Below are 24,173 nucleotides of genomic sequence, written 5' to 3' on the forward strand. Positions count from 1 at the left end.
GGTTTATATATACTGTAGCTAACTATTTACTTATTTATTTAGGAAAACACCGAAGGTTTGTTGGTAGCAACCAATAGCCATAACATAAAGTACAATTATTACTCACTATAGCTACTTAAGTAATTACATTCTTAAAATTATCGTGGTTAAATTCTGAATTAGTAGTTGGAGGTTTTGTTTGGTGACATCTAGCTATACATAAGTAATCTAGCGTGCAGTTATTATTATCATCAAATTTTCTTCGGAAATGATCCTACAGATGTGATTTCAGTTTAGACTGATTTCAACAAACTGCATGACAAGGAAGGAGACTCAGAATTATCAAACGGTCTTTGTAACAACCAGTGTAATCATTCAAGATGTGTTTGGTGATACGATGTTGATTTCTTTCAAAGTTTACAATGTCTTTCATTAGGGGAGGACACCAAACTTGTGTACAGTAGAGTAACTGTGATCTTACCAATGATGCAGTACATCAGCTTACTTCACCATGATTCGTCCTGCAATGGAGTATGCCGCGGTTGTATGGGACCCATACTATCAAACTGATATCCAACAGTTAGAGAAAGTGCAGCGTAGAGCTGCAAGATGGGTTTTAAATGATTTTAGTAGATACAGTTCAATCACAAATATGTTACAACAGCTTTCTTGGCCAGGTCTCCAAGTACGTCGTAAGATATGTAGGTTACAAACACTTATCTATTTAAAATCATCCACAATGAGTATCCTTTATCTATCCCATCCTACTATTTAGAGATGGAAAGAGCCACTAGACAATATCATCCTCAGGGGCGGATCCAGAGTTTCGAAAGAGGGGGGGCACCTTTCTGAAAAACAGTTGAAGACCAAAAAAACTTGCTGAAAACCAGTTGAAGACCAAAAAAAAAAAAAAAAAGGTCACAACAATAATAGCTAGTTATCCTTACCAACTATATCACATCTATTATGTAAAATAAAATCCTATTTGTAGCTTCATAGGTAAGCTACACTGCCTCATGAACATTGTGACTGCTTTATTAGAGTAATTGACTGCTCTATTAGAGTATCTCGATCTTGTATGCAATTTCTTGAAGGGGGGGGGGGGGGGGGGGGTGCATTTGCCCCAAATGCCCCATCCTGGATCCGCCACTGATCCTAGACGTTACATTCTTCCTACTTCATCCACCAACATATTCCAGCGTAGTTTTTATTTCAGATCAATTCGTGATTGGAACGCTTTACCACCCAGATGAATTGATCATGATAACATTGACCAATTTACTAATTAAATCCAGCAAATTTATAAGTCCTAACTTCTGTACGCATGTAATCATTGTAACTATGTTTGTAATTGCTAAATTTTTCCTGAGCTAATCAGCACTGAGTACTGCCTGCTCAGTAATAATAATAAATAAATAAACATACTATATGTATGGTGCATGAGTGTTGTATGGTGATCTTGTATATATATAACAGATTTATCAGAATTTAGGTTAATAGCCATGCCTGTTCACTGTAAATTCGGAAATATGAATATCATACAAAATTGCCACAGGCACCATTTAGTCAAGATCATGCTAAAGGCATCTATAGTCATGTATCTCTCGAGATTTGATAACTATAGATTCTACTCGAGCAATGATTCATATTAGTATATTTGTGAATGGGAAGTGATATACCCTGTGCTGAATGCTTGTGTAAACTTCCTGTTGTTTTCATATAGTGTAGACAACCCAGTCAGACAGTAGTAAGGTGGCTGCTGTAGGAAACATATCCTGGAAGAACAGAAGTTGGCTCCTGACCCATTCCACCTACCTTTCTGTCCAATGTGTTTCCTAAAAATGCTGACCCTAGCTAGCTAACTGAAATGTTTCAGTATTAGAGTTGTATAGCACTTGAAACACTTCCTTGTGCTGGAAAACTATAGATTGTCTGGAGGTGATAAAGGCCATCAGCTGTTTCTTCGATCTTGTTATGCAATTACCTCTTAATAGCTGAAAGTGAATCGAAATTGATATAATTATTCCTTAGCTACACTGCATAATTATGTGAAAGTTGCTATTACACTAAAACTATCATGTATGTTAACATTATCATATTGGATAAACACAATAGAATGTAATTATAACTGCCATAATACGGGTAAAATCAGTTTCCTAAGTACACTGGCTAGTTTTCAGTTGATAATCTGCATGGTCACCCACTCCATAATCCATAGTGAAAATTTTACACCTCATCAGAAAAAACTCACAATCAGTCTAGACTAAGATATCACCAACACATTCAGTTATTTTAACGAAGCCACAGTTACATGAAACAGAATATGATACTACAACTTGTAGTATCTAGTAACATTCTTTTACTATAAACAAACTTAATCTTATGCATATTATCTACTACATTATACTTATGTGTTTTCATGTGACTTGAATGTCCTTTTTGTAATGAATTACGACAAATTCTGCAAAATATTTTAACAGGTGCATAAGTACTTTAATGGTGACACTTAAAAGTGTGGGTTCTATGTATTTTGTGTGCAACATTAATAGTGATTTTCCAAAATCCGGTCACATTTGAACATCTCCATTAATCGTGCTCCATCCTCAGTTCAATTACAGTAAGTTTCTGGCCTTGACCAGCAGCTTACTAGCGCAACATTATGACCGGTACTGTACATATAAAACAACTGAGCTTCACCTTTGTGAATATCACCAGAGCTCTCTTGTACTTATTGCCTTAAACCAGCATGTGTAGCTAATACAGTAGCTCCTCTGAGTTTGAGAGTCTAACCTCTGACTTATAAACTGCCTCCACTGCCTTAGTCTTAGCACTTTGAGCTGTTTATGAATCTCTGTACACCCACCAGTAACTTGTCACACTGAATGAAATGTCCAGAATACAATATTTGAGACATCAAAGATTCAGATGCTGGAACATACACTTTAGAGGTGCAAGGCAGAAAAGGCTACAGTAAACCTGTCAGGCTTTGCGGTAAGAGCTTCATGTTCCATGTATACCTAAGTATATATACATTATAATGTTATACACATTCTTTCTACAAGTTAATCACTGTACAGAACAATGATACATATAGGCCATATAAGTATAAGTGACTATATGCCTAATCATTTAATTAATGTGCTTACTTACTTTTATTTTCAGTTCTTCCTTCAGACACTGAAGTTGATCCTAGAACAGGTACGGCACACTCCATGTGCAACTGTAAAAATATGCTCCTGTATGTGTGAGTATACTGACAAACAGATAATAATACAGTTGTAGAGGCCGTCTGCCTGTGTGCATGTACAGGTATATGTATGCCATTGCCTGCATGTGTATTTGTATAGTGTGTGTGTGTAGTGTGTATGTGTGTGCGTGTGTGTGTGTAGCAGGGACTGAACAGTATTAATGGGGAGCTGGTGTTAAACTAGGGTAGCAGCTTACCAGCTGTTTGTATTAATTAGTAGTTAACACAAAAAAGTTTTCTCAAATCGTGAGTAGATTTTGGTCTGGTGTCACCTTACTTTGTATGTTGGAGTGTAAAGAACACTGTGAGAGACCTCAAAGTTAGCAGTAATAATAAAAATATTAATGTACTGTAGCTGTGTGTGGTAAATTCTATGCACACTGTAAGATTTAATAATGAGATTTAGAGCCTTAATTATATTCATCTATAGATCGTGTACATATGGCATATCAAGAAATTTTTCTATGGATAGCAAATGAAGAAGACTCAATCACCTTCCAGACCTTCTTTGAGTACTGCTACCTCTTCATTTACTATAAGAAGAAGGCTACACCCACTAGGAAGAATGGCAGGATTACACAGCACAGCCAGAACAACATTTGAACTTGACGTTTTTGGCACAGCAGATGTCCATGAAATACCAGAATAAGGAGATCTGTTAGACTTCGCTCAATGTGTGAACACTCCAGCAGTACCCAATTGTTCAGTAACAGACAAATTCTACTCAATTGATGGAATATGCAATGACATTGAATATCCACATAGAGCAGCTGCCAATACTGCCTTCAAACATCTTCAACCAGTTGAGTATGAAGATGGCATCTCTCTTCCTGTGGGATATGACCAGCAAGTGAATGGTGACCCTTTTGCAGGTCCATGGCCTAGTGCAAGAAGTGTTAGTGTTGCAGTTATTAGAGACTTACCTATGCAAAGCACAGCGCTTAGCCATCTTGTCATGACGTGGGGCCAATTTATTGATCAAGATTTGGACTTGTTTGCTGAATCTGAGTCTGAAGTGTGTGAGGAGACCTGTGATATAGAAGAATATAATCAGATATGTTATCCCATTAAAGTTCACCACAAGATTCGGTATTTGGTAGAAGGGGTCCAAACAGAGGAGAGTGCCTGCCTCTAACTAGGTCAGTTGGAACACGTGACAGTAAACATTTTGACAGATCAATCAGATAACACACTTTTTAGATAGTTCCATGGTGTATGGATCCACTCAGGAGGTAGCTGGCAGACTTCGACTATTTTCTGGTGGTCTATTAAAACAGGGTGGAGTAACTGGTACACTGAAACGTAACCTTCCATTTGAATCTCAAGCAGATAGTGAAGCTTCTGATAGTGGTGTACCACATTTTGATGCTGGTGATGTTAGGGTTAATGAGAATGTTCCTTTAACAATTATGCACACTATATGGCTAAGTCAACACAATCTCATTGTAACAGAATTAGCTAAACTCAATCCTTGCTGGGATGATGACAGGCTTTATCAAGAAGGTCATAAAGTTGTTGGAGCCATGATACAAATCATTACCTACAAGGAATTCCTTCCACTAATTTTTGGAGAGGATGGCTACAATACATTTATTGGATCCTATCCTGGCTATTCTCCTAATACTGATGTCACTATACCAAACTCTTTTGCTATTGCAGCATTTAGGTTTGGGCATTCTTTGATCAGACCAGAGTTCACTCATCTTGACAAGGACAATAAACCTTTAGACATTGGACCACTCTCATTACATGATTCCTTCTTTAACCCTTTGCAATATTTTATTAGTGGTGGGACTGATCCTATATTACGTGGTCTCATGCAAGATAGGTCAAAAGAAGTTGACGAATTTCTCACCATGGTACTAACCGAGCAACTGTTTGCACCCACCAGTACAGGTCTTGGACGAGATCTAGCATCTCGCAATACACAACGTGGTCGTGAGCATGGACTACCATCCTATAGGAGCTTTCAGGAATACTGTTATAACATTTATGAAATTCCATCAACATTTCACAGCCAAGGTGTTGAAGGGAGATTAAGAAGACTCTATGGTATCACTGGATTTACAAATGGTATAGATTCATTTGCTGGAGGATTGGCTGAAGAAAGAATGAGTGGGTCTAATTGAGGTCCTACATTTGCATGCATCATTGGAAAGACATTTGCTGATATTCGTAGTGGAGACCGATTCTATTGGGAGAACCCAGATGACAATGTATTCACTGAAAGCCAGCGAAATACACTGAGTAACATTAGACTGTCTAAAGTGATCTGTGATAATGCTGATGACATTACTACCATCATCCCTAAAGCATTTGAGACCGGACAAGAAGAACAAAGCTGTGATAGTCTACCAAGCTTAGAGTTAGGTCATTGGAGAGATACGTGCTAATTAGATTAACTCATTGTGACATTTTAGAGTGTGATTATACTGTTTAGACACATTAATAGAGTTGTAAAGTATTTGCATGATGACAATAATTAAGTTGCGTATATATGTAAAACTGCATTCTAGTTCCTCTGAGTATAACACAGAGTAATACAGGCACAGCACCCAAAGTAGGCGATTATACAGTGCATATTGTTTATGACTTGCTTTGGTAGAATCCATAGTATATAGCTAAAGGAGCAAGGGGTAGGTAGTAAATGTATAGCTATATACGTAGGTGCCTCCTGTACAGGCTAAATAAAACCAAGCCTATGGATCTGATTCAGAACCTTTCTCTGCATTCAGCCACAGCCTAAACTTAAACACGTTAATTTTAATTCTTGCCATCTTATATGGAATTATCCTTCTATGCTATAATTAGATGTGTGCTGATTACATCACATCCTGTACCATATATAGTATGGCCTATAATACCTGGACTTGTCAAAGAGAAAGTTCACTGACTGCTGTGGTTCTAGAGTGCCAATTTGAGGTGTGCAGCAAACTGAACATAAAAAGTTACTGAAAATGTGAAGCTACTCTACCGGTATGTACTAGGGATAATTGGCAGTGGTGTAATTGCAACTAGTGACTGTACTGGTGAGGAGGATTCAGCTGTTGTTACCAGAGGACATCCTTTCTTTCTGAACTTTGACTATGATGGTCCTAGAACAGCAGTCAACTACTCATTCAACAAGGATAGTGTGGCCATTGATGGAGACAATGTCCAAGTTTTCTTAGATATGGACACAATCGTTTCCCTAGAGATCAAAGATTCAGATGCTGGAACATACACTTTAAAAGCACATGCAAGGCAGTAGCCTCTACAGAAAATCTGTCAGGCTTTGTGGTAAGGGCTACATGTACATCTGTAGCAAGTCCATGTTACATGCCTATGTATATATATTTTATATAATGTTATACATTCTTTCCACAAGTTAATGACTATATGTATATGTACTAAGTTTGTATATGTATATGCCTAATATCAAGAGTAAACTCTTGTTAATATTCATAGCTACGTACCATGATGAGAGTAGCTCACAGAGTCACTTTATGTTAATGTTTATTTTATTGTGACAGACTACTTGCTTTTATTTATTTGCAGTTCTCCCTTCAGTCACTGAAGTTGATCCAAGGACAGGTACACAATCCCCTGTGAAACTGCAAAATATGCACCTTGAATGTATTTATGTGCATGAGTACGAACAGATAATTATGAATGTATATAGAGGCTATGGTGCATGCATCAATAATCATCTGTATGTATTGTAATTATGTTAAACTTGTTTCCTGGGAATATACCAGCTGTGCTGACTGCCTAGTATAATAAATAAATATAGATGTGGTTGTGCAGTAGCAGAGGAAATATATAGTTGATGTGAGAGGGGGTTACAAAGTGGTCAGTGGTTTGATTCTCACCGTAGCATTTTTTTGTCTTTTACTGTGGGAACACATTTCTGTGAAGCACTTTGATGCCTATTAGAGTACTTTGTTCTACTAAATATTTCGAGGGGTACAATTTTCGAGGTTGAGCAATATTGCTAAAAGTAAAATTTGCGGATTTGCAAACACTCCCAAAATGTATTAGACTATATGAAGGTCTAAATATTGCAAGGCTATGATTTCCACTAGTAACCCCCAATTAGCAAAAATCTTCCTCCTCGAAATATTTAGGCTATACACAGTAGAATATATTGATCCAGGCTTTTATCACATTATGAAGATTGGTAGCAACATGTCACAAATAAGATAACATCACTGTACTGCTGGATGAGACATGTCGCAGCACAAATGACATGCTGCCAAAATTTTTTGGAGGGGCCTCCTTAAAACTTTAATTTGCATGGTATAATAAATATGAAATTTCACTCCAACAATATTATTTGAGATAGCATTTCTGGTCAAGTTTCAAACTAAAAGCATTTCTCTGATTTCTCTCAGTTTAGATCATCAAATTTGGAAACATTAATGTGGCTGTGTGTGATAGACCCCTTATTGGAGGAAATGTAGATCCCAGGCTGTGTGGCTCCTTTCTGCACTTGCCTAAAATGAAGAATGTAAGCTTCCTAGAAATCAAGCCACCATTGGTTTGGATTGTTTGTGTTTCATATAGAATTTTGGTTCCCAGGTTCTGTGCAGTCTTTGATCAAACATTCCAACTGCATGTACATACACACTACGTACTTGATTGGTATGAGCTGTGTTAACTATCACATTCTATGTGTTACAATAATAAAGGCTTCTCATTGTAAATAAATAACAGTACTTACTGATAATGCGTCAGTTTAGTGTGAGTTTTAGTAGTATGTATGTGTATAGTGTGAAAGGTATCTGCAGTATACAACAGTCAACAGAAGAGAGAGATGAGTGGAATGGATTACTCTGGGTCAGGAACCAACCAGGAGATAGATGATCAAGGCTCTATTCTTCCAGGATATGTTCCCTACCTATCCTTGGTGTTCAAGATGATCGCTACAACAGTCATCTCACTACTGTCTGGCTGGGTGGTCTACACTATCAAAACCACAAGAAGTTTACACAAGCCTCATAATATATTTGTTGCCAACCTACTGGTATCTGGTATGATAACTTCACTATCAGACTGTTTGATTTCCAGTACAATGATAATCAGCTTTGCACTTGGTGTGGAGTCTTTTATTGGATGCTTTGTATTGAAGTTTCGACTGCTCCCTTTTTATGTCAACAATATGTCATTCGTGATAATAGCAGCTGATAAGGTGGTAGCAATAAGATTTCCTTTCAAGCACAAAAGAATGATGACATCTCGTGTTGTAGCTGTTGTTATCAGTGGAGCATGGCTGATAGCCATCATACCTACTGCTTACACGATCACCTTTGATGTGGATGGTGTCACTGATGTACCACAATACGGTGCCTGCTTGTTTGAGGGAAATGCCTTTGTTGAAGCAGTGGTCATTTTCATAATTCCAATGGTAGTGGCATCTATCCTTACCATACTCCTCAATGTTCGGTTAGCTATAAAAGCTTTTCAGGTTCACAGGCTAATTGAAAGGGAAACCAGATTAGCAGGAGTCAACAGCCAGTCTACAAATCTTTCTGTTTTGAGGAAGAAACTATGCACCATCAAGCGAAACAGGAAACCAATCATAACGCTATTTGTGGTCATCTTTGGTAGTGTATCCATCCCTCTGCTGTTTACACCATTTCTCATTTTGGGAAGATTTCTGGTTGGCTCACAGGTGTATCTAGAGTTTACAGAGTATGTCATGGTTCCAAACATTGGGTTTGTAATAAGATTTTTCCAACCACTCGTATACGGGTTGTATTTCAAACAGGTTCGTGAGCAGATGATGAGGTGTTTGAAGAGACTGAACAAAGTCAACTCAGTTGCCCCACAACCATGAAGGGCTGGATGACACAACATATTATATCCTATTATGAACTTGTGCTGTGTGTTTTAACTATTGCTTCATAATTACAATGTACATTAATTTTATTATCTGAAGTGTATCGCTGTTAGGTTCTTAAATGTAAAAAAAGCATGTATAAAGAAACCTGAGTAGTGAAAGTTGGTATATAGTTGAAAGTTGGTAAATCCTGTTGAGTTCCAAAATGATGGGAAGCATGCAGGTACTCCTGAACCTTCAGAATTGCTGTAGCTAAGCTAAGACAACTGTAGTAATATTTGTATGCTTATATGTTTACCACACAGGTGTAAACAGTGTGCATGGTTCTAGTATTACTTGTCCTATTAGGGTTAATAATGTGGTAAGAAGAAAAGCAGAAAAGACAATGCTGAAACAGCTACCGAGTGAGAGAATAAAGGTGCGACATGAAAGATAGTGAGAAAAACTAGCATGAAAAAAACACATACAGTTATCAAGTTGTTGAAAGATAATAAAGTTGCAACCAAAAGTTTTGGCAAAAGGTAAAAAACCAAAAAAATCCACAATACAGCTGGGATTTGATCTTGCACTCTATATACCAGTTTCAACCTTCACACTCTACCACATCGACTACATTAACTTGTGGTTACAGTGTCTCTAAAAATTGTTTGCATGCTTATAATAAATTGAATGGAATATGTATTTATTTGTGGTTTTCGTAGGACAATTCGAGCAAGTTTTGCTCTACACCGGACCCTTGCATTTAACACACTGCAAATGACAAACAGTAGTAGTTAGGAGCTTCATTTAAAAGTGAGACGATTCTTAGAGAATGAGCGCTTTGTTTAGCACAAAACATGCTTCAATATGTGCATCATCAGCTGGCAAGAAAATTGTTGAATGCCAAAGGAATGCAGACAGACAGACAGACGGATAGCTTTTCAGCTTTGTAGATATAGATTGCATGTAACTTGAAAGCAGTGTAAGCTATGGACCTACTGACAGCAACAATGGAATAAAAGCATTGATCTGGAACCTTAAGTCTGTGGATTTTGAATTGTGTAAGTGATACAGAGAAAATATAGATACACACTACATGGACCAAATACTGTAATAGTTGAAGAGATTATTTGTTATGACAAGAACAAATTTAGCCAATATTTTGGTGTAGTTTTGCATTTATAGTTTTACAGAACCTATTGTAACAACACAAACATCATAAATTTTGACCTGGTTATTACCACTGTGGTGATGGTAACAAACACCTACACCCAGCAGCTTCCATTTTATCCATAGAATGTTACTGGGAACTATTGCACTGTACCATGCATGCACACAGAACATCCAACAAAATTGAATATGGCTTCACCTGAAATATGATACAAAAAGGTATAGTTTTGAATTACTGTACGTTACATGTACAGGTATACATGCAGAAACACATTTAGCACAAGTTGATACACAATGTATCATCTCTGGCACCATGACACATTCGGATAGAGTAGACAATGATAACTCATGAACCTGTACATTGATATACTCCACAAATTCACTGGAATTGTGAACACAACAATACCTTGTTGGGTCATCTTCGAACAGTGGTGTAAGAGGAATATTGTGGCCATATTTTGGTCCCTGTGAAGCTGTGTAGCTAATGGTGATCTGAAAAGGAACCAGCAAAGTATTAATATTGTTCAGGATAGTTACACACTGACGTATTTTAATAATTTCTGTTAAGTGGTGGCCTTGGCTTTGTAGTTATCATATTGGTTAAACAAGAGATCACAATTGGTAACGTCGTAGCCCAGTAAAATACCTGCAGTAGCATATTACAAAGAAAAGTAAGTATGAGTATACCAATATACAGTATGCATACAAGTATTAGGAATTTTGAGTAGGGATCATAGAAACAAGTGTAGGAATTCTACAAATTATAGTAGTGTATGAATCATTTAAAGTGCTTAAACAAGGAAGAACATCACATAAAGTACAAATTCTCAATCTCTTTACATGAGCCCCTACTGTACAATCTAGCGTAGCGATAATAGATGATCAGGTGATTAAAAGTCTTAATTATAGTCTGTTTGCGTTCACCTGAGCCCTCATTTCTTGTTAATAATTCTTGTTACAAGGGCCAGCTGCTCAAACATTTAGTAGCACTGTGAAGCACTTCAAACGCTGGAACTGTTTATCAAAAAAGCTCTTTGATACGGACAAGAACAAGTGAGTTATGAGGCTTTAAAAATATCCCATACATTTAGTATGGATGATTCAGATGTTTACAATATGAAAACATGCTTGTTCCAGTACAAATCCATTGGGAGTGAACACATGTTCACCTCTTTCATATTACTATGTTTGGCGGGGGCTCAGGTGAACACGTACTAACTATAGTAGAGCAGCTAAGCGAAAAATTGTTCACTTTTTGATAAAAGCTCCAAACTTGGTAAATATTTGCTTAATTTGTACAGTGCCATAAAATTACCAATCACATCACAAACAAAGGAGACAACCAATAAACCAACACAAAATGCGTGTGGAAGCCATAAAAGCACTAACAGTAAATAACTAAAAGGACTTGGAATTAGTGTCCTTTGTACTGTTTAATGCAAGATAGATTAGTGGCTGTGCAAAGACAGTCGTTAAGAATCAGTTACAGTGTATGCAGACAAAGAAGATGGAAAAACCTGTTGTGGTAGGTGGAAGTGATGATGTGAAATCCAAGGTGGCGGCCAAGAAATGGCTGTGATGGTAGGCTAATGGTGAAAATTTTAATAAAGACAATTCAGGTGAATTTTGTGCCAAGACCAAGCGGCACCAAAATTCACCTGAATTGTCGTTATTAAAATTTTTACTATTAACCTACCATCACAGCCATATCTTGGCCGCCACCTTGGATTTCACATCTTTTTTCACCATAGCATTTTTGAGGGCTGCACTCTTTTTTTACAGCTTGGCTGTTTTGGATTAGATTATGTCAACCCCTACTTCCTTCTGAAATTTTTAATTTTTAAATAGCTAGTTTCAGTAGCATCCAGCCAAATGAAGTGGTGTACAGCATCAATTACTGACAGTTGACGTCATTTATCATCCACTCTTTAACTTTTGTACATCAAATATTGTCTCCAGTTTGAGGTATTTTGGCATTCCCTCACAATTCAAACTAAATATTGCCAATAGTACAAAATAGTCTACCAGTACTAATTGTAATTTCACCAAAATTTCAAGGAAGTCTTATGCAAGATTTTCGAAGTATTTAATACTTTTTTAAACAGCACTACCATTTCTTTAAGTATGTTACAAAAGTCAGCACAGCTACTTTGCTTCCTGTCGTACAGCGATGCAACCAAAGACGTACATGCTCTTCATTAATAGCCTACAACTTCTATCCACTGTGTATGTGGTTCGCTCCTGAGCTGTGTAACATATCTTCAACACTTCACAGCATGTGACAAACCTCTACACCTCTAAAAACCATAGTCAATGGTGAAATAAAAACACTCTTCCAGTTTACCCTTGACTTAGTATTCAGAGTTATTTCCTCCTAGGTACTGTATCTCTACATTGTTCTTTTTTCACCATAGCCTTTTTGAGGGCCGCACTCTTTTTTTACAGCTTGGCTGTTTTGGATTAGATTTCACTTCTTTTTGCATTTGTATACCCCTATGGCCAGCTTTGGGTCTTTTTTAACCTATCTTTTTTTACCACAGGAAGAAGAAAAGATGAAGCAGATGTTAAATACTTTAAATATTTCTGATTTTATCAGTAAATGTACAAATTATATATATATATATATATATATATATATATGTGACCCGGTCTGCGAAAAGGGCTCTTATAGCCTTTCCAATTGCATATATATGGTAACCCATAACTTGACTGGTGAATATGGTACAAGCCTACAATTTGGTCACTCAACAACCCTAACCTGGCAGTAGCTGTGGTTGTAATTACATGGTGATAGCTTTAGTAGATTAGGAGTTATGATTAGCCAAACATGGATAATTGGAAAGGCTATAAGAGCCCTTTTCGCAGACCGGGTCACATATATATATATATATATACCACTTTAGCGTGGATGTTCAAAGGCGCTGCTCGGTGTTTAACTTGCATATTGCCTGGGCAATATCAACATGGGAAAGCGGTTTGCCAATGACTTTGATACCCAGCCAGTTCAAAGAATCTATGCGCTTTGACTCATTATATTGAGCGACATAGAGCTTTGTATTGTGGGACTCGTTTTTGTAGTAGGGCCATCACAAATTAATTTTATGTTTCTCGGATGTGGCGGGTCACCAATTTTGCTTTTCTGAAAAAAACTGATAAAAATCGCGTGATCGACTCACGTGAAGTGTATTTTCTGTCGGTTGAATGTAATGAATTAGACAGAAAATAAGCTCCCGCATGAATACTATTGGTGGTCACGTGAGCCTCTCTCACGTGACGTAAAGGTTTATAAGGCTAAGTTAGGTGTGATTATTCATTCTACACCACGTGTTAAGGCTAGTGGGGTACGCCCACCCACCCTCCCTAGTGTGATGGTGTTTAAAATGAAAAGATTTTTTATATATTTTCTTTGACTATCTTTAGATAGATTTGCCGATGATAATAGACAAGAGACGTGCTGGAATTTTAAACTGATTTGTTGGTGCATACAAATACATGAGAGTGGAGCAAATTTAGGGTTCAGTTTTCCTGGTAGACAAAAAAAAATGCCTGCCAGGTTTTTTCCTGAGGCTGTTTTGGGCTGGGCAGTCTCAAATTTATTACTCTCTTATCATTAGTTGTTGCTAAGCCCCCACTCTCCAGTTGTACATGCATAGGTAGTTGTTGTATGCAGTTGTAAGTGTGCAGTTGTAAGTGTGCAGATGTAAGTGTGCAGTTAACAGTTTGAAAAACAGTAGCCCACGTTTGGTGGCGCACAACCACTAGAGTTGGTTAACAGATTGAAAAACAGTAGCCCACGTTTGGTGGCGCACAACCCAGTGTTAGTGTGTTGTGGGTGGTAAGGGTAATAGTATGGTGAGGGAGCTCAGCATGGCAGGTGAGACTGACACCACGCTTCACGAATGGTTGAGTGTTGTTTTGAAACGAGGGTATATTTGTGCTATTTAATCACTGACACTGATGGTGCAGGTCTCTTTGAAACATTGAATGTTGGGTGGATTACTGACAGCCAGGATATTGGAAGATCTTGCTTACATAAACTTGCTCAGTGTCTATGGTACCTTGATTCACACCACCAGAAATTTGTAGATAGAGGAATGAAGCTGCCAGTGAGATTTAGCTCTTTTCAAGGATACAATGATTATAAAAGAAAGAAGGAAAGGGAACCCAGATTATCAGCTAGAGAATTGAACCATCATGTTGAATTATTGTCAGAAATGCTAATGCAGCCTTGGTTTTTCCACGCTTGTTTTAAAAGTATTAGGAATGATGTATCAGAGCTTACAGATGTAATGCATCAATATGCAACCTATCTTCTTGAGAAAAAGGAAAAGGTCCAAGATAACCATTCTGTGAATTCTACAAAAGATGCTGAAAGTAGTGCCACAATCGCAACTTTACCTGCCAAACATGGACTGATTTTAGAAAGGTACAAGTCAGTTTACCAACATCTTGATGTGCTTGATCTGTATCAGCCACTCTTTCTAAATGAGATTGCTCCAGAAGAACGATTTGTGCGCAGGAAGTGGCTATCAGAATTGCAGCTTCCATTCCCAGTAATGTTGTATAAATATGCGTATGGAAATAACCTTGGCACATCAGTTTTTGCTTGGAAAATTCCATGTGATATTCCAGTGGACCAAACAGAAGTCAGCCGTATATTTTCAAAGCTTACTGAGAAGCAGTCTTTTTACTCTTCCAGAGCAATGCGTCATGATTTTTTTGAAAAGTATTGTCGATTTGCCAAGGTTCCCAAAATGGTTTTGCATAATATTTATCGTAGTTTACTGGAGGATCAGTCCAGTGTATCATGCACTGCAGAAGGTCAAGTAGATGAATGCCTGGCGCAAGCTATTATCAATATGAATGACGCAGACATAGTCTTAGATTTACAAAGCACTAATGGATCAGCTAAATCAACCAAGTTTGACAAGTTTTGGGAAGAGTTGCAGTTATACTTTGATGAAACCATCTTGGCTGTTGATGAGAGGAGGCACAGTGAAATGTTACATATGCCATTTGCTATATCTCTCCGTCACCTAAGGGAAATGATCATCACTCATTTACTGGAGAAATTTCCGAATAATACTCCTCCTGTTCCATCATTAGAATGGATTCGCCTTCAATTTTGGCCTGCAAACCCATATACTGAAACAGCAATGCGATATACTGGGCAGTTCAAGGTGAAGTTTGGAGTACAGATTCATCAGCTTCGTAAAAGCCATCCTGATTCTCATTATGTAAGTGCTTTCCTTCAATATGCTCGTCATTTTGTTGTTCACTTTCGTGATTATGTTACATATGTGTCTGTTGATGATAAAGCTATTGTGCCTGTTGGAGAGCCAGACTGTCCTATATCGACTGGAGTTAGAGGCCACAATCGATCATTAGTGCCTGTAGATGGACCTACCCTGTTAGCTTTAGACCATGATTTTCATGTTCATGGCATTGTGCCATCTGTGGCATTCTTTGTTGACATTCCAGAAAATCCTAAAGATAGTTTCTTCAATGGACAGGCATTTGTCACTAACAAAGACAAAGTTACTGAGCCTTCCAGTCCTTTAAGACATGCTACGGAGACATGTCATTTGATACAAACTCATTTCAGTGATTGTGGTGTCATATCCAAAAACCCTATCCTGGTCATTGTTAGTGATGGAGGGCCTGATCATCGTGTGACATATGGTACTGTAAAGGTATCTGCTGTTGCTCTTTTTCGTGCCCTGGATTAGGACATGTTGATTTGTCTACGAACATGTCCTTATCAATCATGGCAAAATATTGCAGGACGGATTATGTCTACTCTAAATTTAGCTTTACAAAATGTGTCATTGGCTAGGAATTCAATGGATTCAGAGTTTGAAAAATTGGTTCATAACAAAAACTCACTTTCAGAAGTACGGGAAGCTATAGAGAAAAGCCCAAATCTTGGTGTTGCTTTGAAAGACTCAATGTCAGCTCCACTTATTAGTGTTGGGCAAAGATTCCAAGCAATGGAAGTAAAAGGGAAAAAGGTAATAGTTGGGAAACCAGCTACGACAGAAGAGCAGAATGCTTTATTTGAAAGAGTAGTACAGCTTGATTCTTCCATCTGCAAAGACAAACTGGGTCAGAAAGACTTAGCAAAAGCAAAAGATTTACAGGAGTTCTTAGTAACTCATGCCCACTCATCCCAATACATGTTTCAAGTGAAAAAATGTAGCAATCCTGACTGTAAATACTGCCAAGAACATCCTGTCAGGATCCCTGAAAGAGTTTTTTCTAACCTTTCTTTTCTACCTATGCCACGTTTAGACTCCACTAAGGAACACTATAAGAAATTTGATGCTGTATATGGACAGACTCTCTCTGAAGAAGATCGTCCTTCATTGTCACAAAATTTTTTGAGTGAAGGCTCAAAGATTGACAAAGGAAGAAAAGATATATTAATAAGTGCGAAGGTTAGAGGGACAATAGTTTGTTCAGAGTGTTATAAGCCTCGGTGTATTTATTCCAAAGCTAGACTTTCAAAATCTGAATCTGTGATATTGTTGCAAGTACAAGATTCAAGGTTGTACACTTGTGGCTCTTCGCTGTTTGCCTTTGGATCTAGTTTGGCTGATTCTGTCATTGTTAAAGAGGCACTGACTTGCAACGCTCCAATGGAAAGTCAGTATTACAGCTCAGTATTAGTGAAGTTTGAGCCGGTTTGTTATTACTGTGGTCTAGGGGGTGATGGAAGTTTGGTAGAAGATGAAGAAATTATAATTAAGGGGTGATGGAAGTTTGGTAGAAGATGAAGAAATTATAACTAGGGGGTGATGGAAGTTTGGTAGAAGATGAAGAAATTATAACAATGAAGAAAAGTTATGCCTTTATAGCACCTATTTGTTTTTTATGCAGAAGTGATGGTAAAACGCCTTTTTGCAAGATGCCGTGCAATGTGGCTAAGAAACGAAGAATAAAATGACATTTTTGCAATCATCATTGGTTTACTTTGACTGAACTTTTGATTTCAGGTTTTTAAAATAAAGGTTTTGTAGTATAAAAGCTGTTTTAATCACGTCATTTATGTCTTACATTTGTCTTTTATACATGTTTTCAATCTCTTTACAAAAATTTTTATCTAAATAAAATTTTTTTTCGGTAATGGCAATATAGCTTACAGCGGCTACTTGACTTTACTAATTCAACATGCTAAACATACATGTTAATGGAGTTTAAACATATAAATTGATATCAAATGGTGAGAAGGGATATATCAATGGTATGTATAAAGTCTGTCTGTTCAGCTTTGTAGTCAGGGCAGGTTTTGCTGATAGTGTGGCAGCTACTTGCTCCATATGTACATATTCTGGTTGAGCCTACAGCACAGACATGGCATATACACATGCAAAATGTAAAAAACTCATGTATTTCATACTGATCATATAATTTATTGCAGCTGTACATGTTCTGCTGGGAGTCAATACACAGTATTGTTATAAATCTATGTATTTTAATATGCATGTGCCATTCTTTTTTTTTTTTCTTGCGACAGGCCGGGTCACCCTTGAAGGCAAAATAATCCGAGAAACATAAGATTTATTTGGTATGGCCTAGTTGCTAAGCGTAGCACATTTGTTAAGATAGGGTAGTTGGTTGTTACTAAAGGTTAATGAAGGCATAAACTAATCGCTTGGGTGATTGTGGATGTGTATTTCTACCCACCGCGTATCAGCCTTTGAACAGACCACGGAACAGCAAAGCTACTACTGCTACATTGAAATAGGTTAGTTACTTACAGTCCTAAGTACTTAACTTAATATAATAACTTACTTACTGTCCCAATAGCGAAGTTAGTTGGCTTAACTTATAATTAGTACAAAAATGATAACAATATAAACTCCATCTCACAATCGCAAGTTTTCTAACATTGCGTGTTGAAGCATAGTAACGTATTAATGACGTTTTTAACGTATGGAGATGGCTATTAGCCCACTCTATTAAAACCACGATCGATCTTCAGATGCTACTGTATAAAACAAATGGGATGAGTTCTGGTTAGTTCTTTCACCTTTTAGGTGAGTGCGCCCCAAGTGATATATATCACTTGTACCATGGCTGCTTGGGATTTTGCTGACATATACACCCGCAGCCATGGTATAACTATTACATATATATACACACACATATATACATCTAAACCAAAACAGCCAAGTTGTAAAAATTTTTTTGCCATTAACCTACCATCACAGCCATTTCTTGGCCGCCACCTTGGATTTCACATCTTTTTTCACCTTGGGGGCCGCACTCTTTTTACAGCTTGGCTGTTTTGGTTTAGATATCACTTCTTTTTGTATTGTAAGTCACAAAGCTGGCCATATGGCTTTGATGCTACTTCCTTTTAACTTGTAAGAAATTGTGGAAGAAAGGAAGTAATTGTGTGTATAGCTTTTGTCTGATGAAATATTTGTATATTTAACATTGAATGATGATTATCACATACTGTAGTTAATAAGGTGACTTCTTACATAACTAAACTGTAACTGAAACTCTCATTCACTGTGAAAAAGGTAGGATATAAGACGGTATTTCCAGTGGCTTATTGAATACAAATAAGCCTTAATATAAACCCTGTATTATACTCATGTTATACTTTAGTATAATGTATACTATACTATTACATGTATGGTTTCAGTTTAATTACCACAATACTTGGAATAGCTTATATCTGATATAATGCCCACACTATACTATCACATATAAGGTTTCAGTATGTTTAACACATTTACTAAAGCCTTATAGGGATTGTTAGTATAATACAGGTTATACCAAGCTTTTTTGTATTCAATAAGCCACTGGAAATACCATCTTATATCCCTCTTTTTTCACAGTGATTGTTTCTAGCTGAACTCTTTTCAGGGTGATTTGTTTCTAGCTGAACTCTCTACAGGATGGTTTGTTTCTAGCTGAACTCTCTACAGGGTGATTTGTTTGCAGCTGAACTCTCTACATGGGGATTTCTTTGTAGCTGAACTCTCTGCAAGGTGACTTGTTCAAGCTGAACTCTCTACAGGGTGGCTGAATTCTCTACAGGGTGATTTGTTTGCAACTGAACTCTCTGCAAGATGATTTGTTTCTAGCTGATCTCTCTATAGTGTAACTTGATTGTAGCTGAACTCTCTACAGGATTGTTTCTTTGTAGCTGATCTCTCTACAGGGTGACTTGTTTCTAGCTGATCTCTCTACACGGTGACTTGTTTCTAGCTGAATGCTCTATAGGGTTTTCTGTTTGCAATTGAACTCTCTACAGGATAGTTTCTTTCTAGCTGATCTCTCTACAGGGTGACTTGTTTCTAGCTGATCTCTGGATGACTTGTTTCTAGCTGATCTCTCTACATGGTGACTTGTTTCTAGCTGAATTCTCAATAGGGCTATCTGTTTGTAATTGAACTCTCTACAGGATGGTTTCTTTGTAGCTACTCTCTCTACGGGATGACTTGTTTCTAGCTGATCTCTCTACACAGTGACTTGTTTCTAGCTGAACTCTCTATAGGGTTTTTTATTTGCAATTGAACTCTCTACAGGATAGTTTCTTTGTAGCTGATCTCTCTACAGGGTTACTTGTTTCTAGCTGATCTCTCTACAAGGTGACTTGTTTCTAGCTGATCTCTGGATGACTTGTTTCTAGCTGATCTCTCTACACGGTGACTTGTTTCTATTTGAACTCTCTATAGGGTTATCTGTTTGTAATTGAACTCTCTACAGGATGGTTTCTTTGTAGCTGCTCTCTCTACGGGGTGACTTGTTTCTAGCTGATCTCTCTACACGGTGACTTGTTTCTATTTGAACTCTCTATAGGGTTATCTGTTTGTAATTGAACTCTCTACAGGATGGTTTCTTTGTAGCTGCTCTCTCTACGGGGTGACTTGTTTCTAGCTGATCTCTCTACACGGTGACTTGTTTCTATTTGAACTCTCTATAGGGTTATCTGTTTGTAATTGAACTCTCTACAGGATGGTTTCTTTGTAGCTGCTCTCTCTACGGGTTGACTTGTTTCTAGTTGATCTCTCTACAGGGTGAACTTGTTTCTGGCTGAACTCTCTACAGATGATTTGTTTGCAGCTGAACTCTCTACATGGTAGTTTCTTTGTAGCTGAACTCTCTACAAGGTGATTTCTTCTAGCTGATCTCTCTACAGGTTGATCTGTTCGTAGCTGAACTTTCTACAGGGTGATTTGTTTGTAGCTGAACTCTTTATATGATGGTTTCTTTGTAGCTGAGTTCTGTACAAGGTAACTTCTTCTAGCTGATCTCTCTATAGGGTGACTTGTTTGTAGCTGAACTATCTGCAGGGTGATTTGTTTGTAGTTGAACTCTCTACAAGGTGATCCTTCTAGCTGATCTCTCTACAGGGTGACTTTTTCTAGCTGAACTCTCTACAGGGTGATCTGTTCATAGCTGCACTCTCTACAGGGTGATATGTTTGCAGCTGAACTCTCTACATGGTGGTTTCTTTGTAATTAAACTCTCTATAAGGTGATGTCTTGTAGCTAATCTCTCTACTAGATGACTAATTGTTTCTAGCTGATCTCTCTATAGAGTTATAACTTTCTCTATAGAGTTATAACATGTTTGTATAGCCGAACTCTTTACAGGGTGGTTTTTTGATTGGTTGCTGAACTCTCCAGCTACACAGTGACTTGTTTGTACTACAGAGTGACTTGTTTGTAGCTGAACTCTCTACAGAGTGACTTACTTGTATATAGCTGAACATTGCATAAAGTAATTTTTTGTAGCTGATCTAGATGAACTCTCTACTGGGTAGCTTTTTTGTAGCTGAACCCTTTACGCAGTGACTTGTTTGTAGCTGAATTCTCTACAGAGTGACTTGTTGTCTCTACAAGGTGACTTGTTTATAGCTGAATTCTCTTCACTGTGACTTATAATGTTCTGAATCTCTACAGCAATATATTTGTAGCTGAACTCTCTACAGGGTGACTTGCTTGTAGCTGAATTGTCTATAAGATAAACCATTTGTAGCTGAACTCCTTACAGAATAACTTGCAATGTAATATAATTCTATAATGGAGTAAGTTATAAACGTAGCTGAATGCTCTATTAGGATGACTGTTCTATTAGAGTTCTCGATCTCACATATGCTACACGTAGTTGGCTTTGGAATCAGAACTCAGTGGTTTGTAATCCGATTCTTATGTACTACTGTAAGGACTTTCTATGATAATTATTCCAGCTACACACCGATTTTCAGCTCACTGCTCTAAGCGGTTTGCCTGGTAGGCATGAAAACACATAGTTTTTTTATTCATAAAAATCGATCACGTAATTGTGATACAGGTTGGGTTTTGTGTCATATCTCGATGGTGGATTCCTTTCAAACCACAAAAAGGCACTCCTACGATAGTTACTCCATCTACATAGCAATTTTCAGCTCATTCTTCAAGTGGTTTACCCTGTGGGCGTGACAGACCTTCGACTTTATTTTACCAAATAATCGGTCATAACTCCGTGAATGTTCATCGGATTCCTACCAAACTTGGTACTGAGATTCGCCTTAATGAGTTCTTTAAGTGTGCCAAATTTCAGCCCGATTGAAGCACGTGTTCGTGTTTCATGGCGGATTTTGCAAAGTGTGCGAAAAGAAGTAGAAGAAAAAAACGAAGAAAAAAACCCAAACTTTGGCTGCTCGTATCTTGGAAATGGCTGGAGCGATTTTCTTCAAATTTGGAATGTGGACTTCCCTATACCTAGCCGGCACTTCTGCAACAACTTTGGTTTCAATCGGATAAGGAATCACGGAGCTACAAAGGTGTGAAAATCGCGTTTACTTTCTTCTTGTAAATATACTCACGGTGTGTCGCGCCGGCTTCATGGTGCCTTGATATTATTACTGTGCCGGGGGCGGATCTAGGGGGTGGGCTTTGGAGGCTGAAGCCCCCCCTTCACTTTTAGGCTTTACTTGATCAATATGCTGAGGATTATAAGGGTAAGTAGAATTCTAGGAAAACGGGAACGGAACGGAAACGGAAAGCGGGAACGGAAACGACCAACGGAAAATGCCTGATGAAGGTTATCATCTCAATATACGGGTTAGATTTTACAGCATGATGCTTCTTTGTAACATTGTTGGACCCTCCGTACTGTTCCGCTAAAATGATCGAAACTCTCTAATAGAGCAGTCACCGTCCATTAAAATACTCTAATAGAGCAGTCACAGAATGTTTTGCAAACCATGTATCTCACCAGGGGCCTTTTAGTATTGAAAGTTTGTGAATCATTGTACTATAGCTGGCAACCCTCAGCCTCTTCATTGGAGTCACCTCAGCCTGACACATACTGTATCTACCACCTACCTAACTTTTATCTTGACAAGGAATATCTTTATGTAAACACTGTCAATTGATTAGAATACTTTGTAAATCACTTAGTCTTAATTGTTGAATCTTTGCATAGTTTCAAGGAGTATAGTTATTTCAGTTTTTTTTTCTCTTTTCTGCAACTTTTCAAACACACCTTAAGTAGCTAATGTCTTAGTATCTAATGTCTTTGAGCAGGCTGTAGGACCAGGTGTCTTACAGATCTTCAGCACTTGTGCTGTAAAGCTTTAATGAAAAAAAATTAAATAGAGTGTTGATGATATAGCTAGTGTGTGTCATATGAGACCAGCCATGCACGTCTTGGAGCTGACAAGCAAGCTAACAGCATACCTTATCATACATAACTCTTATCAGGAAGTTGCATGTAAGTGCATAGCCTATATAGACACTGTCTTCTGTCTATATAATTAGAATACTTCACAAACTTCTTCAAGCATGTTTCAGTGTTGAATCTTTTTAAATGTTTATAGTTTTAAAGGAACAGTTAACAGTCAGTGTTGATGACTTAGCTAGTCTACATACCTAATCTTTGCCAGCCATATCATTCACAGGTTTAAAGCAGGTCCGCATAGTTTACAAAAACATTCTTGACTGTTCTAGTAGAGTATTTTAATGCACGGTGACTGCTCTATTAGAGAGTTTCGATCGCTTTAGCGGAACAGTACGAAAGGGTCCAACAATGTTACAAAGAAGCATCATGCTGTAAAATCTAACCCGTATATTGACATGATAACCTTCATCAGGCATTTTCCGTTGGTTGTTTCCGTTCCCGCTTTCCGTTTCCGTTCCGTTCCCGTTTTCCTAGAATTCTACTTACCCGGATTATAATGAAATTTTGTCTTAGCATAATTATATGATCACTTATAATAGAAATACTCATAAACCCACCTTATAAACATCTTTCCAAGGCACTATTAGTGAATTTATGCTAAAGGTTATGCAACAAGGACCCAGATCAGCATTGGATGTGTACAAGGTCGAGATACTCTAATAGAACATTCAGTGTAAGCAAAAAAAGTTGGTTCTGTTATGGAATATTTCCAAATCTGCCTGCGCCTATACATACAATGATGTGCATTGGTCTGTTTAAAAGGTTTGTTCATCTACTTGTTTAGTTATTACCGGTACTGGTATACTTAATTCAGGTACACAATCTCCATTGAAAGTGCTCTCAGATTCAATCTTGTATCATTCATTCTCCAGTTTCAACATTATCATACATGCAATTTTGAGAGGGTGCATCATGTGCTTGGTTGTCTGAACCTACCCAAATCTTTCCATTAGCAAATGCTGCAGAGAGCCATATATATATCTAAAGGCAGTATATAAATATCTACAGGCAGAAATATGCATTTTATGTGGAAATGTCTCCCAATTGCAGTATTTTAGCATCTATTTTTCAAAAATTTCCTGGGGGGAATGCCCCCAGACCCCCTAGTTCCAGCATGCTGGGAGATGTGCAAAGCATACCTCCACCCAAGAGATTAGTACATAATAGTTAGACACCAAGACCAAGGGAACTAAGCGATTTAGTAACCCTGATGGCCCGAGGCTGTAGCGTCCCGAGCGCAGCGAGGGCGCTACTAAGGGCCAGAGGGGTTACTAAATCGCTTAGTTCCCG

The 24,173-nt window shown here is 37.8% G+C and overlaps 2 protein-coding genes, 1 long non-coding RNA gene and 1 pseudogene across 3 annotated transcripts; 3 read left to right on the plus strand and 1 right to left on the minus strand.

The window, feature by feature from the left end:
* The first annotated feature begins 1,481 nt into the window (after nt 1-1,481).
* LOC136246158 (peroxidasin homolog pseudogene) lies at nt 1,482-5,804 on the plus strand (annotated as a pseudogene).
* Nucleotides 3,853-4,361, plus strand: LOC136253726 (myeloperoxidase-like). Its single transcript, XM_066046416.1, has 2 exons — nt 3,853-3,883; nt 3,934-4,361. Exons 1-2 carry the CDS (start codon nt 3,853-3,855, stop codon nt 4,359-4,361), a joined length of 459 nt encoding a protein of 152 aa, XP_065902488.1.
* A 2,562-nt stretch (nt 5,805-8,366) lies between the features above and the next one.
* On the plus strand, nt 8,367-9,044 carry LOC136253811 (glucose-dependent insulinotropic receptor-like). The gene has a single exon (XM_066046505.1). The coding sequence runs from the start codon at nt 8,367-8,369 to the stop codon at nt 9,042-9,044; it is 678 nt and encodes a 225-aa protein (XP_065902577.1).
* A 1,351-nt stretch (nt 9,045-10,395) lies between these two features.
* On the minus strand, nt 10,396-10,979 carry LOC136246267 (uncharacterized). The gene is made up of 3 exons (XR_010696345.1): nt 10,742-10,979; nt 10,603-10,688; nt 10,396-10,550 (listed from the first exon to the last, which is right to left on the minus strand). It is a non-coding gene; the product is annotated as an uncharacterized lncRNA (long non-coding RNA).
* Nucleotides 10,980-24,173: the final 13,194 nt, after the last annotated feature.

This window comes from Dysidea avara, chromosome 1 (genome assembly GCF_963678975.1).
Source record: "Dysidea avara chromosome 1, odDysAvar1.4, whole genome shotgun sequence".
NCBI classification, from domain to species: Eukaryota; Metazoa; Porifera; class Demospongiae; order Dictyoceratida; family Dysideidae; genus Dysidea; species Dysidea avara.